The sequence below is a fragment of the Lepisosteus platostomus genome, chromosome 17 (assembly GCF_059453375.1).
Source record: "Lepisosteus platostomus isolate fLepPlt1 chromosome 17, fLepPlt1.hap1, whole genome shotgun sequence".
Classification (NCBI taxonomy): domain Eukaryota; kingdom Metazoa; phylum Chordata; class Actinopteri; order Semionotiformes; family Lepisosteidae; genus Lepisosteus; species Lepisosteus platostomus.
The window spans coordinates 6294085-6318328 of NC_142627.1; the positions used below are offsets into that span (position 1 = coordinate 6294085).

General features: G+C 44.7%; 1 protein-coding gene across 6 annotated transcripts in view; it reads right to left on the reverse strand.

Annotated features, from left to right (window-relative positions):
• phactr2 (phosphatase and actin regulator 2) overlaps window positions 1-24244 on the reverse strand; it is a 72555-nt gene that overhangs the window by 39546 nt on the left and 8765 nt on the right. Inside the window, exons 1-2 of one of the 6 annotated variants that reach the window (XM_088610129.1) lie at window positions 7799-7945; window positions 6645-6911 (exon numbers count right to left, since the gene is read on the reverse strand). The exons of 3 other annotated variants lie outside the window; for them this stretch is intronic. In XM_088610129.1, the coding sequence (XP_088466255.1) occupies window positions 6645-6687 (43 nt within the window). In that variant the 5' untranslated portion in view covers window positions 6688-6911; window positions 7799-7945. Of the gene's footprint in view, window positions 1-6644; window positions 7676-7798; window positions 7946-19977; window positions 20116-24244 lie in introns of those variants that run through there. 2 more of the 6 variants (XM_088610130.1, XM_088610128.1) reach the window with 2 other exon arrangements.

Below are 24244 nucleotides of genomic sequence, written 5' to 3' on the forward strand. Positions count from 1 at the left end.
CTGTATGTGCAATATTTGTGTATTTGTGGAGTTAACAAATCTCTGAAAGCACTATAGTCTAGGCAAATGAAATAAAAGCAACTAAAACGCCAATAATCTCAGGTGTCTTTCTTTCCTCTGCACAGCCATGCTGAATGTTAGAATGAAAAACAATCATCTCATTGTATGCAAAACCACCATTTGATTTCATACTTGTTCCCATTTCAGATGCCATGAGACTGCAAACCTAGCACTCATTCTAGAAGTGAATTAACACTTAAAAATAGCCTGGCCTGATTAGATCTCGTGCACATTGGACAATCAATGCCAATCCAAGGTGGCAATTAAGGCTGGGCTGCACATCTCCAGTTCTGGAGGGTGGAAGTGTCTACAAGCCGACATTCAAACCTCTCTCTGAAACTAGGCCGATCTCCTGTGTCTTCCCCACTTTGGTGGGTCACTGAAAAAGGTCAAAGACAATCTGTTCCAGAGGGCTAGGATCCAGCAGACATTCTGCACCCCTATATTAAGAAAATCAGTCCTAATTACCTCCATTTAGACGAAGAAAGCGCAGTTGTAATTATAAACAGAGTGCCCATGTCCACATGACCCCTGGCACCATCCCTTCAGTCAAACGGTAGACATTTCAGCAGCCAGCAGCTGTATCCCTGTGCAACTCACACCCGGCCGCCCACTGAAGCTCAGCGGGTGTGAGGCTGACCCGAACCTGGATGAGACCTCCTGTGCCTCTTAATGCCCCAGTACAGTGACGGGGACACTATACTGTAAACAGGCGCCGTCCTTCGGATGACACGTAAAACCGAGGTCCTGACCCTCTGTGGTCATTAAAAATTCTAGGTTGTGTCTCGAAAAGAGTAGGGATGTAACCCCAGCGTCCTAGCCTAATATCCCATTGGCCTTTACCAATCGTGACCTCCTAATAATCCCCATCTATGAATTAGCTTCATCACTCTGCTCTCCTCCCCACTGAGAGCTGATGTGTGGTGAGCGTTCTGGCGCACTATGGCTGCCATCTTATCATCCAGGTGGGGCTGCACACAGGTGGTGGTGGAGGGGATCCCCATTACCTGTAAAGCACTTTAAATTATTATTAATTATTTCTTCAAGGTTTCAGAACTGCCCAGAGACAAGAACAAGAGATATACCACTAGATTCAGTACTGGACTGGGAATGGGATTACATCTGACGAGGAAAACATCAAGGTGGGGCTCAAACAACTCACATATGTAATCAAATACAGGGAGGGAGAGATTAACGGCAGAAGAAGTCAAGAGTACAATAAGCAACAGATAGGCTGCAGCTTCCCGCGACCATGTATCAGATAAAGTGTTTAGAAAAAGGATGAATGGAAGTATGTAACACGACATATAAGCAACACTACTAGTCTCTCAGATCTGCTGTCATTAAATCTTCCCCGTCAAGTACAGTATTTTAGTCTAGATTGTTTTAGAAGAAAGCTTTCTGTGGTTCTTCCCGACAGGAATTCTATGGGAGTAAACAGGAAGGCTCTCTTCCCTAGAGCCATACAGGAGGCTCGCAGTTAGCACGCAGAATGAGACGCCAACTGACGACTCGGAAGAAGAAAAATGCTTGCCGAGATCCCTGGCAAGTCTGCCCTCAAAGTGCACAAAGTATTAATTTGCTGGCCCAGTTGCCTTGAGTTGTATTGCAAATGTTCATTAAAGGCCCCCCCACTAAACTGACAGCTCAGTTCATTTGATTTTACTGTAATTGTTCCAAGCAGACGGCTTCAGGGAGGCTGCAGTTACTCTTGATTAGAGGCTGCATCTTCCTGAAGAGAGCGTCTTAAGCGATAATACAGACGCAAAGAGCAAATGGCACAGACGTCTTTACATACTGTAAAGGTCACTGGGGGTATTATCCCTCCCCCTGCCCCCATCATCATAGTCATGTGGGTACATCAAACTTCCACATTTCCACACGGAGTGGAAGCTCATCGTGTCTGAGGGTGACAGTTCTGTCTCTGCTAGAAGACATTGTGCAATTTTTCTCAATTTCTGGAGTTCTGCTGTCCAGTGCCAGAAGTGAAAGCGAAACCACAAAACTTGAGACAATTAACGGACTGCTTTGCACTGCGGAGAAGAATGACAATGAGCCATGTGTGCTTTTGCTTTCCAGTTAAGAAATGTTTTGAAAAATCTGAAAAAGCACTGGTCGGTGAAGGAAACTTGCAAAAGTTAACCAAAAGGATGTGTTTGGCGATATCTGTAAAATGGGCTCTGGTCAAATTAGTTCCTTCTCTGTACACTACAGCCACTTTAGAGGAAGTTCCAGAAAGCTCTCCTACTGTAGCTGTTACATTTTTCTTCTTCTCAAAAACACACAAATGCTAAACATTCAACTTAAAACTATTCTCACATTTTTGCAAGGGGTTGAAAAGATTTTAGCCAAGAAAAAAAAACTACCATCGCTTCCAAGATACAAGGACTTGTTAACTTTCAAAGGACAAGTTAATTTCTTAACTTCATTAAGACACCCTTGACTTCCTACCATGGATAAAAAAAAAAAGTCAGTCAGAGAGGCGTTTTGCCACAGCCTTAGCTGCAGAGGTTGCGATATTAAACATTCTCAGGAAACTGTTCCAGTCACCATGGCTAGGATCTTGGCAGCGTGTCATTTGGGAGCTGATCCCACTCTCCGACTCGCGTGTGCGCACACGAGCAGGACTCTCCGAGGTCCAGCGCGGCAACTCCTCCACTCCCCAAAACCCTCAATCTCGTTCACTTCCCACCCTGACTCCCGGTTTGATTTTAAAACATCTTTGGCACTCCAATGACGGGACACGAAAAGGCTGAATGCGCTGAAGCACAGATTTGTAAATGATTTGACCAGTACACTCAGCCTTAACATCTCTGACGCACAGACCTGGTGTTTCCAAGCACGATGGCCAGCCCCGAGCCACAAGCAATATACGTTTTAGACATAGAACCCCTCTTCTTTCAATAACGGTGTGCAGTTCATGTTAACCTTTCTGGAAGCAACGATTGTGTTTGTTGTCCATTTACCACTTGTGCTACAAAGCCTTGCCTGCAAGAGATATAAATCACTCCACTCAGGGCTGAAGTTCGACAGATCTGTACCACAGGTGGTGTTGTAGGGAAAACTTTTATAAGAAATGCATTTACATTTAAAATTATACTGTGGAACACAGAAGCAAGAACTTTTATTTTAACAAAGGGGAACCTAAACACATTTAATAGTATTTAATGTTTTCTCTGTAGGTGCCCATATAGCATTATACTGTATGTGATTTCTGATTCAATAAAACGTCTCAGGTTCACTCATCTGATGGCGAGGTGGAGATCCTTGTGTATGTGGCCTTGTCACATTAAGGCTATATAAAATGCTTCCCTACAGGCTAATCACAGGCTACTTTGTACAGGCTAAAAAGCATTGGGATACGATCTAATTACACAATTGAAACCCCTGTAGATGTAACCTTCAGGTCAGGCTGACCACACCAAGCACTGGACTCCAAGGTTAATTATACTGGGCTTACCAAGCTGATTGAGTTCCCAGGTAATACATACGTATACAGTACATATACATATATCTCACCATACAGTCTGAATATGCATACTCATGTACGAATATATCATAGCTGACATGCCCTGAAATAAGCATGCCTAGTGATACTTTGTTTATTGTGGGTAATTACTGAGCCTGCTGTTCTTGCAGCTGAAATTGCACATACACACATAACCAGTAAATGTGAAAACTCAGCACTCATTCTAGGAGACATGCAGATGCTGGACTTTTACTCTTTTCAACCATTCTGAAGAGAAACTGAAGCTCCCAACTTCATTGTTACGAGGGTGTGAGTGAAGAACATGATCCCACTACTGGCAGCCAAGCCATTTTGGTGCATAAGGCATCTTTCTGACAAGCTGCAAAGACATTTCAAGGAATGACGATCTGTTGTTTAATGTACCCCATCTCCTTCGATGCAAACCTACTGTATATGGGCAGGGTTTTAATCTCTTCCCCAGATACCCGGCCCAGTGACGCAGAATATTAGGCACTGCTGCACAATTCAGGCAGAACCCTTCTTCTCTCCTCAAAGCAGTTACCAAATAAACAAATATCAACAGGCTAGACACGAGGAGGAATGAGATTCAGTCAGGCAGGGATATACTGGAAAAAAAAACCCATGGGGATGATGACCACCTGGACAAGGTCCAGCTGGCTTCTGCCACCTCAGCAGGACGTCAGCCAAGGCTGATGAAGGCCATGAGTGACCAAAGATCGCAACACCTTAACAGTGCACTTGGTAGTTTCCTTGTTAGTCAAGCTCCATGTCTGCGAAACCCTTCTCCTACCCACTCCAAAGACTCAAATCTGCCCTGCAAAAACAGCCCTAGCCAAGCTCTCATTAATCTCCGAACTAGAAACGTTGAGTTTATTGCCCAATCTTAGTCGCAGCATCAGAACACACTACCTCTGCCATGGGCCCTACTAAAGGAAGCGAGGTGACACAGTCCCAACACAGAGAGGTTCCTATCTCAGTCCCCAGCTGCGGCACTGGTCTCTCTGCCATACCCCAGCAAGAAACAAGCTCTCTCCGTTCTCCGTCTGCTGTACACGACACGAGACCAGCGTCCCTCAGAGGGTGTGAACGAAGAGCTGTTCTGGAGTAAAGGGGAGAAAAATGTGAAACCCTCAAGCCCTCAATGTGGCGTGTACTGTCTGTACGTCCGAAGATCATGTGAGATTTTAAAGGGCACATCCATTCCAAGCAGAAACAGCCTCTGGACACCCATGCTGAATAAGATAAGATCAGATCACTTTATAAGTCATATACAATTTCTTGCATTAGGAATTTGTCTTTTCGCATACCCCAGCTTGCTCTCCATGAGACACACAGGTACACAGACAGGAAGAGAAGCTTGGGGGTCAGAGAACAGGGTCTGTCATTTATACGGCGCCCCTGGAGCAGTTGGGGTTAAGGGCCTTGCTCAGGGCCCCAACAGAGTAGGATTCCTCTGCCGGCTGCGGGATTTGAACCGGCAACCTTCCAGCCACAGGCGCAGATCCTTAGTCACAGAGTCACCGCTCCGCCCTGACAAAGATTGATGACCTCTCAATAGGTGCTCTTCGCTGGAAGTGGACATGATGGCGAGCACATCTATGAGGATATAGGGCAGAGTGGCCCGAAGAGATGCTTGCTCTCAGAAGGACGTGCCCCATCTTGAAACATCTGGCCCAGTGTGGGACCACACAACACTAAGGCTCATGCCCTCATCAAGCCCCACGACTTTTTCCCCGAAAAGGAGACTCACAGCCCTGGTGCTTCAACATCCACAGAGTAATGTATCTTTTCATCTTGTAGAAACTGAGCTGTAATATTGTCCCCGCCCCCCCATATTTATTTCTGGGTACTTTAAATGCGACTGGCCTTTTCACCCCGCAGTCACGTTGTGTTTTGAGAGAAACAATAGTAGGGGAACACGCTAAGCAATGATGTACCACAAGTCAGATGGCAGTAAGGAACTGTTCGAAGCGATGAATAGGAAGTTGTTGGGGTTTTTTTCACAAGACGAAAAACCTTCCAGAAACGCCGAGACAATAGAAAGGAAATCAGTCTGAGAAATGCCATACGGGAGCACAGAAACGCAGGAAATCATGTCATTTCAGCTTAGCCTTCTCCAACCACGAAATTCGCATTAATTGGGTAATAGTTCACAACAAGACGCAATTTTCCCTTTAGAAATGGGCCTTGCTTTGAAAAAAGGTTACTTCACAACGTCTGTAAAATCCTTACTTCCTTCTTTATTCGCTCAGCAGAAAAAAAAAACTTTATACACGCGGTCACATACCCCTCAAGAAAGTTCAACATATTTAAGCACTTTGGACCAGCACCCACCGTATAATACCAGGGGCAAACAATTAACGAAAAGCTACGGCTCCAAATATTATACTGTCCTCTTAAGACTACGCGTCTGCCGCAGGATGCGAACACTCCCAGTTTGGAGGCGAGACCGCTCAAGTCCATCCAAATTCATCCGAGCTCGCTTTCGTCCCACCCGTTAGCTAAGAAAGCCACGCCGTCCCCAAGCGCGCGAGCCGCCCCCCCGCGTCCATGAAGCTCCGACACGGACAGCCCCACTGTCCCATCTGTTGTTAATTTCCGTCTACACGGAGATAGTCTGAAAAAAGTGGTTTAAGGGGTCCGTTACGAGAATGAAATGTAACATATACGAATAAAATATCAGGAAACACTATTCACTCACTTCCTAAAAGAGGCACTTTACGCTACAAGAGTCGTACCCTAGGTCAAGCATAATGAAGTCTAAATAATTTTCATTATAGTGCTTAATGTGTTTTCACTTCAACAAGCCCACTTAAGCAACTGGCCTCAAGCGGTAATTTACTGAACAAAAAAAAAACGATCCAAGCCAAGAATTCAACACTTTCCAATAACTTTTTTTTTCTAACCAAAAAGCAAGCTGCGCTTTCAGGCAGAGCAACTTTTTCTTCGTCTTCGATACGTGACTTCCTTCATTTGCCAGGGCAGGAGCTGTCAGCAGAATTAACCGATCGGCGACGGTGCTGCGGACCGGCTGCACCTGGTCTGACCCGCGGGCTGATCGCGAGCCCACCCGCCCCTCGCTCGCGCTACTCACCGCTCGCGCTGTGGGACAAGGTGGAGACGGACGTCTGGCCCATTTCGTGCTCCTCGGACGGGCCGGGCCAGCGGACCGGCACTCATGCGCTCCCTGCTGCTCTCCGACGACGCGGTCCTTGCCGGCTCATCGCCCCGACTTGAGCACCGGCGCTGCCTCTGCGCGGTGCCCTGGTTCAACTCCGCAGCGGCTCCGCGGAACAGACGCGTCCCCCACTAGCGCTTCAGCGCAGCCGAATGCCTGTCATTCCTTTATGTAGATTACTCCCTGTCAAAGGTCACGGGGAGGGAGTCCCGTCAAAGCCCAGAGCTGGTGTAGGAGACGCCGAAAGGCGCCTTAATCTTTGTTACGTCTCACTCAGGAAGACCCACATGTAATCTCTGCGAAGATCTTGCAGAAACTGTGCAGTGCACTCAAAAAAAAACCATAATGACGTAGGACTGTTAGGAGTCCTGTGTTGCACACTGCTATTATTAACTCAGTGATGGACTTGTAAATACTGAAACAGCGCAATTCATTTACAGTCATCGTGACACATCCGAATGAAAGCAAGAGTAAAAGAACAGCGAACTCCACAATGAAAACCGCGCTTCTCTAAATCATGTAGTAGGAGATAGTATTTAAAACTGTACAGTGGGTATATTGCGTTTATAAAGACCAAAAAGCGTCAAAAATGCACTTAACCAAAAGTTTGGCGTGGCATCGAGATGTTATACAAGCAATCTTCCAGTGTGTGGTCTGGGGCGCAGCAGCCCCGAGCCTCTCCCGGAAATACAGTACACTGTACCGGAGTCCACGGTCCACAGTGGACATCCTGGAAAGGAGACTAGCTCAGTCCCTCAAGGGCGTACACACACACAGCCAGGTTTAGACACCAATTAACCGAGCCCGCGAGTCTCTGGAGAGCGGCAGAAAGGCGACATTGTTTTTAATTAAACAAACAGCACTGAAGACGAGAGGCGTCTGGATACAGACTTACAAACACCTTCGTGCAGCCTCGACCGGGATGCATCACGTAGGTCAAAGTACAAAAAAAACCCAACAAATTGCACAAAGAAATAATGAAAAATATAAACTTCGTCTCGATTTAAATAAATACTAAATCTCCAAACATTTTTGAATATGTCTCACACTGAAACGGCACCCGACGTTACCTGTGTGCTACAGAATGGCACCGATTTCCTCGGGCTATGAAGTTTCCCTAGAGGCAGGCACCACCACCTGGAGCAGGATATTCATGATCACCACTGCTGATGCCAACGCCTGCCCTTTCTCTTGTGGTTTGTTCACTTTAACAAAAAAAACCCCCAGGGGCAGGGCACAACAGCAGTCGACTACACTGCAGCTCAAAGGAAGAAAATTAGCAATTACTGAGCCAGTTCGACTGCTGGAAATTCAAGCTGACCAGGGCGGGAAACACTAAAACTTTAGCTGCGGCTCTCAGGTTTGCTCCCTCGCAATTTTAAATCCCCCCCCCCCCCCCCCCCGAGATGTGAAATGATGATGTTAAGTCAAGACTTTGGTTTGAAAAGGATCCAGAAGATAGAATTGCCCACTGCGTTTTCCGCTGCTACTGGTTGTGGGCTAGGAATTTCCGATCCAGTGGCAAGAGCGCCACCTACTGGTCCTCCTCTACCACTCCCAGCAGCAGCCCAGCCTTCCTCAAATACACTCTATTCCCTGTAGCCTTCACCTTCCTTGGTGCAGCCATTTACAACTGAGCAGACTGCACTGCCTCTGTCAATCAATCTGAGAAATAATTGACTGGCACATTAGCGATTATAAAACATTTTCTGAAAACAGGAAAACCATAGCCTAGAAAACGAGCATACTGTATAACCCTAAAACCGAAAACTCCAGGTTGTGTTTTTACTACCTGCATGTAATACGTGACACTTGTTCAACACAAACATTCTTTGCCAAGTGTACATCTTGAATTTTTGCCTTTTGAATTTAGTTTGCTGCTCCTACAGCATTTCAGCGTTTGCTAATTCTCCCATTTTTGTATCACCTGCAAACTTGAATAGTTTACCAATCATACCAGAATCGAGATCATTGGTATAAAGTAGGAAGAACAGTGGTCCTTGTACAGATACTTGTGCCTTCTGTCTTAAGCACGGTCTTGTTTCCTTGAGTACAAATTGCCATCAGGATATAAGAATTTATTAATCCAGAGTGCTCCTACTACCCAAAAACACTTTAAATACAGAATTTTGACTTCCTGCTGCCTGAGGTATGTGGCTCACTTATTCCTCAGTGAGCACTGGAGTGAAATACATGTTTTGTACATTGGCCATGTCCCTTTTTTAGTCTGTAACTCTCCAACACTCTTTTGTGGTTCTTTTGCTGTTCTAGTATTGAAAGAACCATTAAGTTTAGCTTCTACTGCATAATCATATTTTTATCTGTGCTTCTAATTCATTGTACTCATTTTCTTAACTCATTCCTGTTATTTTTAATTTCCTGAAGCAATTTTCTCCAATATTGGTCCTAATTGATTTTGGGGGATATTGTTCTTTAGGGTATGCTTCACTACCTCCAGGGATACATTTGTTCGGTCCCTCAAGCAGAAGCTGTTTAAATCCAGATCTAGACTCGTCCATTTTACTCCACAGTCTGGTTTTCGGATTTGGCTTTCAAATTTGGAGATCTGTACAGTTTCAAAGTAAAAGTCAAACCTCTCCACGATCACAGGTCCCTCAGCTCTCTCACCTCCGTTTGGCCTCAGTCTGTCTGGATCGTTTGAAACAGATGAAATCAATACAAGCATTTCTGCTTGTACTGTAGGTGCTCCAACAAACCCAGTAAGAAAGCAGTCATTAACCAGGTCTACCAGTTTCAATGTCTGCTGCTGACATTCCTGTTTTAAAACCTAAGAGGCTTTTTTTGTAGGTGTCCTGATTTTGTTACCTATACCCACAGACTGGAAATCCCAGTCTGGACACCAGTAGGTGGTGACCTATTAGCTACTAGTCAAGCATGATGGGACACATTCCCTCTTGGCTTTTTTAGATGTTTTTTAGTTGTCTACTGGTATTACTCAGGTATTACAAATAGCCGTGGTGATGCATGGCTATTGGAGAGAGTCATTAGAAAAAAAAACCATCTCTCTGAAAAAGTTTTTTTTAAATCTTCTGGCCACGTTCTGAAACAGAACTTTACTCTATCTTTAATATTTTTACTAACAAGGTATTCTAAATCCAAAAATCAGGACGGCGAGATCCTGCAAGAACAGATTAGTCAGACCCTGGAAGTGTGAGAAATGACAGAAAGCGTCAGGTTTGGAGATGCAGGTTCTATCTGCACGCTTCCTTTGCACAGATCTCAGCCAGCATCAGGGCTGGAAAGGCTGGACATTTGCTTCCAGTTTCTAAAAACAAAATAGAACGAGAGTGAGAGCAGAACCACAGGCTCAAAGATCCACAGCCAATTTGCATTTTTTGGAACCCGACGCGCAAACCCCGCTCCCAGACACACAGAGCAGCAGAGGCAGCAGCAGTGCCAGTTCAATCCTGTCTTGGTTTTTCAGAGGAAGCATCACGAGCTTCACACAAATGTGGCAGATTATTTATTTTTTTGAAATCACAAAAACAAACGGACAGTCTCTAAAAAACGCTGCTGTGATTACTGCCTCTCCAAAGACCCGGCCCCCTCCTCTGCCCCGCCGGCTCTTCTGAGGGATGAAGACCAGGCTGGTGGGGGGCAGGCTCTCCCGGTCTGGACACGATGTTGCCCTAGGCCCCGCGGCTCAGGTTTCCTGAGGATAGGCAGCCCCTGAGCCAGGCTGTTCCTGCTCTCTCATGAACTCCATGTGCCTGTGCAGCTGGGTGGAGCTGGCCTAGGAAAGAGAGGGCCGCGTCTTCTCGGGCGGAGGAGGAGGAGGACGAGGAGGAAACGGGGCCTTTCTGATGGCTCGGAGCATGGCTTCACAAAGAGCTGGCCGCCTTACCGCCTTAACATGAAGCTCCAGTCCCCATGCAGGATGCTTCCTCAAGAACTGAGTCAGGACTGAGTCTGCGGTGGAGCTGTAGCTGAGTAACCCAGACTCTACTCCCTAGCTCGTCAAAAGTACTGCATAGTGTACGTAAACTTTCTGCTTTAAACTTTCTACTATTGTTCTATACATTTAATATTAACATGCTATTCACTACTTACTGTACTGTCTATAATAATATTATTATTATTATTAATTGCTTACACTTATATATTTACAGGTAATGGGGAGTCCCCTCCACCACTATAATGAAATGTGCACTCCTCTATAGAATACAAGTTTACATCGACAAAGCCTGGCTTTTTATGTAAATTTAGCTCATTCCACTTTGGATTTGTTTTCAAAACGGAAGCTCCCAGGGTGCCAGACCCTTAACCTATTCTAGGCTATTAATCTGATCAATTAAGTTCATTTCTTTAAGATGTGATCAGATCATAATACAGCCCCCAAAACACACCATTATACGAAGAAAAAATACATAGTGTACATAGGCTTTCTGGATGTTCTTACAATTGCAATCAACAGTCAGTGACAACTGATCCTATGCCTTTATCATAGCTATAGAAGCTCTTCATTTCACATGTCGTCAACTGTATGAAACGCACAGAATACAAACTCCCAGCCTCATCACCTGCCCTGCCCCTATACCAGCTGGCTCACAGCACAAGGTCCTCACGGCCCACAGCTTTGACCCGGTGGCGATTACTGCTCCGGGCTGCAGGCTGTCGCACTGCAAAAGCTTTAAGTATTCTTGTCATCCAATCTCATGTACTGTATCAATGCCGGGTGTTTGCAGGTGAAGTAATGGTCCGATTCTGCAGTTTCATGGAGGCAGAAAAGAGATGTGGCTGTGCCTTGGTCATCCGCTTAATTTGTGCTTTTATGTTTCCCACAATGTCAAACGCAAACTGCTATGTTATGGCAAAACACAAAACCACCTAAAACAAACCCAGCAAAACCCAAGAAGAGACTTTCATACCCAGGTCAACTAAAGATGCCCGGAGATACCACAAACGATCATTTATGAGACATAAGCTGGTTTGGTCCTATGGTTTTCCAGACAAGGGAGCTGATCCATTAGGGAAAAAGGAAAAAACTGGCAATTTCTCCTCGAGAAATGGCGCCTCACATAGGTGCCTGTCCCGCATAAAGCTGCTGATCCGAACCTGAAGATTCTGACCTCAGAGGAAACAGCGCCACCTTCTGGTCCACCTGCACTCCTATTTACGTCTGTTGCCATTTCGCCACAAGCAAACTACTAAAGAAAAATGAACACAAATCAATTTTTTAAATATTTACCATAAAAAGAAATTATTCTGCTGTACAATAACTTCAAATGTGCAGTAAACAAAATGCAATAGACGAATGCCAGTTCAAACAGGTTTTAAGGGAGGATTTGTAAACGGAGACTGATGAATATGGTTCCTTACCAGACTGGGAATTTGAAGGCTATCGCCTATGGGGTGATGGGACAAACTAGGTCTCAGAGGACGGTAACTGGGGAAAAAGGGAGATCAGAAACGCAACTTAAGGAGATTCCAAATCAGAACTAAGGCCTTGACGTACGGGTGGCGGTGGCGGTGCAGTGGCTCAGGATCTGTGCCTGTGGCTGGAGGGTTGCCAGTTCATATCCTGCGGCCGGCAGAGGAATCCTACTCCGTTGGGCCCCTGATCAAGGCCCTTAACCCCAGCTGCTCCAGGGGCGCTGTATAAATGACAGACATCTTTAACTCCTCCCTGTCACAGTCCATGGTCCCCACCTGCTTTAAAAAAACCACTATTGTTCCAACCCCCAAAAAGACAAAAGTGACATGCCTGAATGATTACCGCCCAGTAGCATTAACATCTGTGGTGATGAAATGCCTGGAGAAGCTGGTGTTGTCACACATCAACTCCTCCATCACAGAGTCCCTGGACCCCCTGCAGTTCGCCTACCAGAACAACAGATCAGTGGATGATGCTGTCTCCCTGGCTCTGCATACAGCCTTGGAACACCTGGACACTAAGAACTCGTATGTGAGAGTGCTGTTTGTGGACTACAGTTCAGCATTTAATTCCATCATACCCTGTCAACTGGTGACAAAGCTCAGGGGATTAGGTCTGTGCAACTCTGTCTGCAACTGGCTGCTGGACTTGCTTATCGAGAGACCACAGGTGGTGCGGATAGGCAATAAAACATCAACACCACTCACCCTGAGCACTGGAACCCCACAAGGCTGCTGTCTGAGTCCAAGGTTGTACTCCCTATTTACTCACGACTGCACAGCAAGACACAGCAATAACCGCATCATCAAGTTTGCCTATGACACCACTATAATAGGACTGATCAGTGATGATGACGAGTCCACTTACAGGGATGAAGTTGTACAGCTGCTTAGGTGGTGTCATAGCAATAACCCGGACTTGAACATAAAGAAAACGAAAGAGCTAATAGTGGACTTTCGGAGACACAGGCCACACACTCACAGCCCACTCAGTATTGATGGAACGGAAGTGGAAACAGTCACCAGCTTTAGGTTTTTGGGAATTCACATCTCTAAAGATCTAACCTGGACTGTGAACACTGACTCTATCATGAAGAAGGCTCAGCAGCGCCTTTATTTCTTGAGGTGCCTCAAGCGATGGGGGATGCCAATACATGTGTTGGTGAACTTCTACCGCTGCACTATCGAGAGCGTCCTCACCAACGGGATCACCGTGTGGTATGGCAACACCTCTTCGCGAGAAAGAAAGGCACTGCAGAGAATGGTCAATATGGCCCAGAAGATCATCGGCTGCGGTCTCACCGAGATTAAACAGCTCTATGAGGACCGCTGCCGTGGTAGAATTCTGGCCATCACAGAGGACAGTCACCACCCAGGGCATGAGCTCTTCACCCCACTGCCCTCAGGCAAGAGATATAAGAGCATACGGACACTTACCACTAGATTCTTCAATAGCTTCTATCCACAAGCAGTGAGACTGGCGAACACATTTAGCCATCCCCCTCGGACCACACCTACACCATCACCATCTACCTCATTGTAATTTATTAATTGTACGTCTCCAGTCATTGTTTACACGTCTGTATTGTTTACATTCAAACTGTCTGCATGTTTACTTGCACATTGTCTATTGTTTGTTTGTACATTGTCTTGATGCACTGTTTGCACTTTGTTTTGTTTTTTACACTTGTTTTATAATCGAGAGACTTTCTGTAAGTAAGAATTCCATTGTACCAGTACCGGTTACATATGGCAATAAAGTTCAAGTTCAAGTCCCTACGCTCTGACCCCCAGCTTCTCTCCCTGTCTGTGTGTCTCATGGAGAGCAAGCTGGGGTCTGCGAAAAGACAAATTCCTAATACAAGAAACTGTATATGGCCAATAAAGTGATCTAATCTTATACAGGTGAATCTCACCAGAGCTTGTGTAAGGCACCTTTTCTGCATGTGTCCCTTTGTTCCATTTTCCTCCTCCTGCTCTTTTCCAACCAGTTCTGTCAGAATCGCATGCTTTCCTGAGCCCAACACAGAAATGAAACCGACTGAGCAAGAACCTTCCTGCTTTTCAACGCCACCTTGCACAGCACAGCCTCTGACGAAACCTTTGCTTTATGTCAATAAGTTTAAATGTTGCTTCTTATATGTGTTCGTGTATATTTTTAACAGTTCAATTTAAAGCTTTAGAGGCCAATTAAGAGCTCAATTATGTACCCGAGCACTCAGGTAGAATAAGCCACCAACCTGTGGCTTGATCAGAAACCACAGGACTAGGGCACTGTCTAGGATACTGGTACCGTCTAGTTCCGCCAGTTCTTCTGGAATTGGTCCCAGCATGCCCCCTTTCTGGGAGTAAGTGGCTAAATTCTGCCAGATTAAAGCTGCCACCCCACCCTGCCACAAACACAGTGAGACTGTGGAGTGTCCCCACACCTTCCACTCTCACACCCGGAGAATAAACCTCGGTCATGTTCGTGAGCTTCTGCTTCAGGCCCTGTATCCAGTGCATTTAACGACTAATGTCCAGAGAGTGGAAAATGAAGCAGTCCATCTCAGACTTCAATCTGCCCAAGTACAGGAACACAGGAAAGTCAATACAAGACTTCCTTCGGACAAATATAGCACATCAACAGCTGAAGAGCCAGTTAATATTTTATGAGACTTTCTCAGGTCAAAAGCATGGCAGTTATTGTTTAAGTGGTTCTAAATTAACTCCGTCTGCCTTTACCTTTTTTTTTTCCTTTCTTAAAATGATTTATTTATTAGCCAAAAAGCCTGGGTCAAAGTTCTGAAGATAATTACAGTTAATAAATTATAAATTGCCTGTCCCTGAGAATTGCAACAGCATACCCCTCCTAGCAAATATTTCCATTGCTCACACAGCTGGTCATAACAGTCATAACTCTGTAGCACTTTAATCATTTCCGAGCCTAAAACCTGAACAAATGTTATGTTTACTCCTTCGGATAAGAGTTTCTGCACCTACTGTGAGCAGTGGCTGTCTGTTGATTGGGTCTGAATACAGAACTGCTGTTCGTGTTTATTTCTAATGGGGATCTCTAGAGCTTGGCAACTGCAACACAGTGCTGTCCAGATCTTAAGTCCACTCACAGAAGAATCTCACTACAGCAAAAGCAAAGAAACTGGAATAGCTTTCTACTACAGCGCAGGAAAGAAATCATACGACTACAGTATTATAACGGAAAAACAAACTCCAAAACGTATAACATTCATGCCAGATAATATACCTGCTGAAATGGACAGTCTCATTTTAGTCAATGTGAACTTATTACTAGACTAGACTCACAGGTTGACATTCCACAATCGTGGAACAACGATATCCTGGTCCGGGAGGGCCTCAGTCCACCAGCGTCTAAAGGTAACTTATAAGTTATAAGTAAGGTCTTGGAAATGGAGGTAATAAAGACCAATTGGCCAGTGGCCATCCTGAGTAGCAGATACTGCTGCTTCCAGGCACTTCAAGAAAGGCTGGGATGCCAGGCCGCTGTCAAGGAAGAAGCAAGAGATTCTGAACTGCAGGAGGTCATTAAGCCCATCTAGCTCCTCGACTTGCCATTTCAGCCAAGGATTTCATACAGTAAGTGAGGCTGCACTTCCTTCACCATCACTGCATCACAAAACATCCCCAAAGCATGGTCGGACAAGACACCAGATTCCTTCCAGTGTTTCCCAAAACACCTTGTAAAGTTTCCCAGCTACACACTGGCCATATCTTTGATCCCTACTTTGACTCCTGTTGACATAATGATTTAAAGCAGCACAACTGGATCTAAAAGTTTTCAGCTATATACAGTATATATACACAACCCTCTGATAAACATAGCTCAGTTGTTAATTAAAAATTCTAACCAAGAGGTTAAATCACTTTTCTCTTCATTTGCCATCTCACAGAGGAGCACTGAGGCTCAAAGAAATTGGATTTCACTTTTCCTCAGAAAAGATGAGAGGAGACCCGTCTGTACTGATCAGTGTTCCGACAGAACAGCTCTCCCTCACTTGTTCTCTTCCCAGTCAGTTTACAGAAAGAGGTTTAGGGCTGTAAAGGTTGTCCCTACCCAGTCTATCCCAGAAGCAGAGGACAGGACAGCAGTCCATCGCTGGGTCACTGGGAAAGGGTTAATCTCAAATAGCCCATCGAGTTTAGACAGCATGGTTTTCAGAAGTGGGTGGATAACTTATTGAAAGTGTATTAACATACGGTCTCGCTTCCTGGTTTGGAAAAATCAGTACCATTGCTTCTAATAGGCTTGAAAAACTAGTCAAAATAAGTAGCAAATTAATTTGGGGGCAAATCAAATCACCTTACGTATGTCTTACAAACAGAGAGTGGCAAAGAAAGGCAGTGTGTATTATGATTTGTGTCTCCCATCCCCTCCAGTGTGAATTCCCACTTCTCCCATAGGAGGTGCCTCTGTGTCCCCAGGTAAAATACTAATAGACACAGGAAATCTTTCATCCCCACTGCAATATCTCTTTCAAACATCGTAACTATCTCCTCCCTTATCGCACTGTAACACCGTTTCACTGATTTCTTTGCTGGTAAAATGTTTGGCTGTCACTGCGTTGTGTTGGGAGCACACTGCAAAACTAATGTCCCAAATCCCAAATGCACCAGTCGAGATTCGAACCCAGGACCCAAGAGGCAGGTGGAGGCAGCGTAAACCACTTTACCGCTCTGCCATATCAACCGTGGTGTTGAGCTCACTGCAAAAAGGACAGACTGAGCTACAGTCCACTTCCCATTAACTGGAAGACAGAAAGGAAAACAAACGAATGAACAGGTTGTACAGGGATAACAGCCCTGTGCTTTTCTCTCATTTCCCAGAGCAAAGTTACAGAGGAAAAAGAAATACATTTTCCTTTCAGTGCTATATCACCTTGTAAGAGGAAGAAATGTCACATATCCCTCACAATCCTAATGCATCACAGAAAGATGGATCAGCCTCATCCTTAAAAGAACAGAACAATGCCATGAGCCCAGGAGGCATCACAGATGCAGTGACCCCAGCAAATGACACGAGTGATTACCCTTGTAGCAGGTGATATTTCACTGGATGTGTGCAGGAAATGAAGGACACAGCACCTCCACCTCAGCATAGAGTTACTCTTCTTTACCTTGATGCACAGAAGCACACTGTTCTCATAACCACCTGCACCAGTGTGTTACACGATACAATGCATTTCAAAAGCACAAATTGTATTTTGACATCGTTTAGCAATTTCTCCACTAATAGGACATTACAACGTTACATGATCTCTGCCAGTCAATACCAGACATCCCTGCCATTAGATAGCAAATTGGCAACATAAGTGACATTTCCCTGCTTGAATGGATCCTTAATTTGTAAAGTAGGGCATTTAATAATAGCACATTGCAGAGAGATTTGAGAACATAAACAGAGCTAATACATGCATTATATTTTACTGCATTGGAAAAGGAGGCTTAATACCCACACGAGGTTTCTGAACAGCAGAGATAAGACAGGAGCTAGAAGAGCTGACCTTTCACCTTTGATCTTATACCCAGTGAGTTTTGCCACATTGTTAGGTAGAACAGCTATAGCAGCAGCTACCACAAAAGCTCGAGAACTGATCTGTAAGTAATCCAGTATAAAAAAATAACACAAAGTACATCTCATTTACTAAAAACCACATTCCAGATTAAATAAGGCTATTTTTTTTCCAATCTCCACAGATTTTCAGCACAAATACTTAGGCTTAGCACTGAATCACTAAACGCTTTTGGCCTATAACTTTTTACCATTCATGGCCCGAAATAAACAGGACTATCAGTGCATGAGCCCCAAGCGCAAACCGAGATAAGAAAGTGGCAATGAGGATTAGCTGTACTCTGTATAATCTCTCCATCAGGAGCAGAGAAATAATAGAGCATTTTGAGGAGAAGATTTAGGCTATACTCCAGATTAATACATGCCCCCTTAAGAATGCATGTTTATACATTAAGATGTAAATCGTCTGGCATCTAAATGTTGATGAATATTTCAGTAGGTTTTAGAGAAAATGGTATAGCCAGCTATCTCTGTGCATTTGCCCTTAGGTATAGTACTAGGTTTCTACTATTTTTAATTTAAACCCATTACATATACATAAGCATCACACCTCTAGAAAATGTCTTAGACAGCCTGCATCTCAATTTGAATTTGTCTGCTGTGGGTGGTTTCACTGTACACACAATGCACAGTGTACAGGGACGCCCAACATTATAGTGAGCTCCCCTCACACAGCGGAAAAGCTCAGCAGACCCATATCCCACCATTCTCCAGTGCGTAAACATCAGCCTTCCATGCAATCATCAGTGTTCGACCGTGTGCAACACCACTCAGCAATATTTCTGCCCGGTTTTGTTGCTCGTTTTGACATGTGCCCTGTGTCCATTTCCAAAAACAATTCCTGTGCACCTCTGGAGCCAGTGAATGGCATCACGCAGTGCTGACCACCCAGGTGGAGTGGTCAAGCGCAGATGACAACCTCCTTTCTCCCTCAAAACCCATTCACAGTCCTCAGACGCTACAAGGAGGAAGGTGTGGTGTGAATACTCCACACAGCAGACAGCTGAGCAGGCATATTGTTACAGTACCAGGTCCAGGAATGTAAAGCAGCTGAGCATTAGGAAAATCATTAGTGCTTTACATTAGGATATATTAATAAAACATCTGTCAAACCATTATAATTAATTTACAGCACATTGAGGCTTTAACAATCTACAGAACATCTGTGGACATGCTAACCTTCACCCAACAAATTAACACATTTTTGACCATGGATATGACCTCACTCTGTTTACTCTCTCTGTCAAACTACTGTAGTTTTCAAAAATTAATACCCTGACATTCTTTTCCTTTAACAGATTCTCTGACACAAAAATTTGTTCTAGCAATCTCTTTTTGGAATCAACCATCCACAATTCAGGTTCTGAAAACTTAAGTACAAGCTAAATTTACGATTTGAAAAAAACTGCCATTTCGGGATACGGTGACAATCATTCTTTTGCATTTTCATATTATTTCATACAAAGAGTGATGGTGAAGGGGTGAATCTAAGAACTTCATGACAGCTGTACCCACATAAATCTCCAGGACACCTGCATACTACCTGGGCTACAAGCAATTTCCTCCTAATTACTGGAGCTGTTTTCTTCATTCTGTAGGAGCTGAACAAACCTCTTTCTTGACTGGGCATTAAAAAACAACTCAGTGGGGCTGGAAGTGAATTCTTCACTTGAAACAAAGCACTACATTGAGTATCGGACTGAAATAACACGGACTTCAAGCAGAACCGCAAAGCTAATTGGGAACATCACATGACAACAGCAGAGCATCTCACAAATAAAACAGCTGACAAACACCATGGATCAGCACCACTGTTGCAATCTACAGTACCTACAGGCAGCATCGGTTGCCCAATTTTTGAAACAAAAATCTTATTACTGTCTACTGTTCGATAAATCCACATTCAAAGGAGAAGCTGTGCAGCAACTTATTTAAACCACAAAAGGAAATGCGACAAATCTGTCAACCTCCGCATCAGGCGATGTTATCCAATAGGACCTTTTCCGGGGTCGCACAGAAGATGTTCTGGTTCACAAAATGTGAAAGTGCACTATACAGTACTGGAGACAACCTTCCTAAACTCCGACACAAGGCAAGCGACATGCAAACGTTTGCAAATGACAACAGAAAAAGGCATCTGAACAGAAATGTCAGCAGACAGGAGCTAAACAAATGAATCCTGTCGATATTTATCATAAATCTGAAGTAAACACCTTCTAATTGGCACATCCGCTACTGGGAACACAAAAGTGATCTAAAAGAACTTACCAGGATTTTCCATGTTTAGTATCAAGGTCTGAACCGGTCTTCCTTAAAACAGTGTGTCCTTCTCTCCCTCTCTCTCTTCCCCTGTACTGCACAGTGCCCGCGGCCCCTCCCCTGCCTTCAGCCTGGGCTGACACTCAGAGCGTTCCTCTCTCATTGACTGCAGTAAACCTCTCCAGGAAACCCTGGATGACAAACAGCTATTATTTCCATTAGAGGCCGATTGAGCGACCTCAAGCCTATCAAGAGGAACCTCCAATCCACCAGGGCTTTCAGCTGCAGCTCAGGCCTGCAGCGAGGGAGGGTTAAAAAAACTCCATAACCTTCATTAGGAAGACTCGTTTTATTTGAGCGTTTTTTTCCCCTAATTAGGAGCTTCTTTAAATATCTCTACTTTTTGTGTCAGAATTTAGCTCACAAGGGCAATTTGCTGTCTTCCGCCTGTTTCAGGGAAGTTTCTTTTTTCCTGCCCTGGTTGGAGTTACAGAACCTGACACCAATGTTCCCTCTGAGTTCTGCAAGTGTGTGCACACACACACACACACACACACAGGTCATGAAATCAGCGCACATAGGCAATTGAACTGCACACAAACAATTAAATTCCCCCCCAAAATTATAATAAAACAAACATGGCTGCCGATTTAAAAAAATGCTAAAATGACCACGAGACTGGCCCAACTTGGCTGTGTGCATTATTATTGCTACTCGATAATCGATATCTCTGCTCTCATGGTCTCGTACCTCCCTGCTCAGGCTCGCTCGGCACTCAGTCTCTGTGACTGGGCTCGTTGAATCGCTGTCCCGGTCTTTTGAGTCTCTATGCTTCTATGAGGATGACTATATTAACAAAAAATAATTTGAAATTTCACAACTTGAAATTTTTGCGCACCCAGGCCATTATAAAAAACTAGAGGGAACATTGCCCGACACGTCGTCTGTGTCCGTCCTACCAGTGCACTGCCTGTGGTACTGGTATCGGAGACCACAAGGATGCCACCTGCCCCCCTCGCACCCCAATACTGTACAGCCAGGTTCCCCAGTCCTGGAGGGAGGAGCAGCTGCAGATTCTCGGTCTCTTTCAAGCACCAGAAAACCACAGAGCTGGGAGAAGCTGTTGAACCCCCAGCCGTTCAATGAATGAGCCGGGCTGGATCACTAAAGAGTCCCAATGTGCCGAAAACCTCAAGACACTGGTTCCTCCGGGATCAGGACTGGGGATCCCTGCCACACAGCTGTCAGCAGACATCGGCACAGACTTGTTTGTCCCCGGGTTAACTGAATGAATGCAGAATGCTTAGATACTCATTCAGTTAACAGAACTGCTTTTTCTGTAAAATCAAGCCCAAACTATTACTGAACCCAACACCTTAACACAGCGCCGAATCTTTTTACCTTTAACCTGCCATCCGCTTTTTACCTTCGACTGCTACACGCCAGCCAAGGAGTCACCAGTCAGCTTCCCCAGTCCTGCTATTCATTTGACTTTTGCATGAAAAAAATAAATAAATCCGTGGTCATGAATTCAAACACTACTGGGCGATAAAAGAAAAGGAAAATGGCTATCGCACCACAAAGGAGTTTCCTCTGCAGTGCTGGCATGTCATTCCAACCACCAGTACCCTATACCTCCGGTCACCTGCCGAGGTAGGCTGAAGAAGTGCCGTGGAACAGCTGGACCTACGAGGTTCGGTTCCGTTCTCTCCAGCAGGTATGAAGCCCCAGATCACAGCAGCACAATCGCTACTCCTTCTTCTGCTTCCTTCCTACGCCTGATTGACGAGGACTCGGGAACGCCCGACAGTTTCCAGCCCCACACTCCCCGAGGACAGCGGACAGCAGGTCGAGACGCGCTTATCGCAGGACTGAGATTGATCAAGGCGCAAGACAGGAACGCCTGGGCCAGGAGTCTACAAGTCCCGTTAGGGAGAGCCATAGAGACGGCTCGTGTTCATTCCAGCCGAGCTCTGAAGGACCTAATTGAATCGATCAGTGGCTTAATTAGGAATTAAGAGGCTCCTTCGTCATTTAAAGCTAGGTCTTGCAGCATTGTGGCTGTTCAGACGCAAGGACCGACGGGAAAGATTTAAATCATTATTGAAAAAGGAAATAGTTCAACTGCAAAACAGCAAGCGTTCATTTGTTGGAATAAAGAATTCATTAGATGCATTTTTTTCCCATTAAAAAGAACAGAAACCATTTTTTTCCCTGTTCATACAGTATCTGGCATGTTTGGCACACAACCACATTCAAGGGGGAGGAAAAAAGAACCTGTTCAGTCTTAACCCTGCTGGGCTCAGCCACAGAAAAAGCAGATTTATTTTCCCAAAAAAGAAATCAAACAGAAGTTAAGATGCCCATAGAGGGTGTTAATACTAATGTCCTGGGATTTTATTAAGCATTTTGCACGTTACAGTTAGTTAAATAAATTTCTTGACATTAATGCTAGTCTGAGTAAAATTTTAACTACATTAGGTTACGGTTCGACAATCGGTTTCCGGTTATGACAAGGTACGAACCACAAATATTCAACTGAATCGCCTGGATGAACTGAATCACCTAGCATGAACACTAAAATTCTACACTGTCAGCTTACACTCACGTGAAAAATCTTACAGAGTCCAAGTACTTCGCTACAGCTGGCTGATAACAGTGGAATGTCAACTGGTATCTTGACATAGTAATTCATAGCTCAAGATAAGCACATTTGCGCACTATTTAACTTGTATGACTTGGATGGTAAGAATGACCAACCTTTGGGGAACAGCTGTATAACAATACAAGCGAACAGTCATTACCGCTCATTAACATCAGAAAATCTAGCATTGAATCCAGTTTTTTTTCCCCACATTTTCCACCTCCTACCATTAGGAAACGTTACTGCGCACAGACTGCAGCTTTTGCAATAAACCACGAGACACAGCTTTTATAAAACTGCAAACTCCAGAATTTAATTCTGTACATGACCATGAAGTCAGGTCTGTTCTTTTAGGCTTAACTTTTGCTTCATGCACGACCGTTGCAGAACCACTGTAAAAACAGTGACATTAGAAAAGCCAGATATTCCAGGTGTAATAAATATATGACTGTTGTTCCTTTAGGATGCCTGGTGGCGATCTGAATCGAACGTCTACTTCCAGCCTCTCAGCAGTGGCCTGGTTTCTGTTTGCTCTGCGATGACTCCCACACACTCCACACCGTTCCAGTCTATTGGCAGAGAGGCTCCAACTGGCTTCCAAGCGATGGTGTTAAATCAGGAATGACAGGCAGGAAGGTATGCAGGCCTTTCTCGCCTCCACAGGTTCCCGAGGATAATGAGTGTTGCGTCACACTCACATACTGCATCGGCTAAATTTGGAATAGGCACATCGGTGGCGTTCAGACAAGAAGACTCGGATTCATTAAGGCTCTCGTGGGGGAGCCATGTGTTGGAAATGGATCCGTCTTGCAGCGTCAGTCAAAAGGGAAGACTTGAGGACAGGGAGAATAGGGAGGGCAGCTCTTACCGGACCTCAGCTGTGTCACACCACTGCCCCGATCTCTCTCTCTCTCAAGATCAGGCCCCAGCCTTCACTCCCAGACTAGATACCAAGCAATCAAAAAGCTAAAAAAAAAAAGATATGGCTAGTCAGTGGGTTTATTGTGCCCTTCCAGATAGTCTGAATGCAGTCTCCGGTGGCAGCAGAGACGATACGACTCAGTCGACTGCAATACAACTTTTTTGTGTACTGTTCTGGTTTGTTCTTTGTGTGTTCTGGACTCTGAGTAACTCTTCTTAGTGCACTTCTCACTGTACTGATTGTATTGTACGTATTGTATTATTATTATTGTATCATTCGTTACACTGTTGCTGTGTTGTCTGTGTTAAGCTGCTGTTGCACTGCAATCTCCCTCACGGGATCAATAAAGTATCAATCTATCTAGCTCTGCACAAATACTGGACACAACTCATCACCTAAGAATAAATGCAGATGTTCCCAAACGCATCACACAAGTTTGGCATCACACATCTGCGTGGTTACAGTACCTCCTTTATCTCAATGTCCACATTATTTACTCAGTTCTACATATCAAGACTTTATGCGGGTTGGTTAAAAAATGATGTAACCTACTGCTCCTGTTATCAAACAGGTTGGAAAGAATTTCACTTTCATGTTTTGCATAGTTCCTTTTGATATAAAATAAGATCCCGAGGCGCTATATGATAAAATTTCGATCACAGAGCCCCCGAAAGGACAAACGCAATTAAACACATCCATGCTGTGCGTCA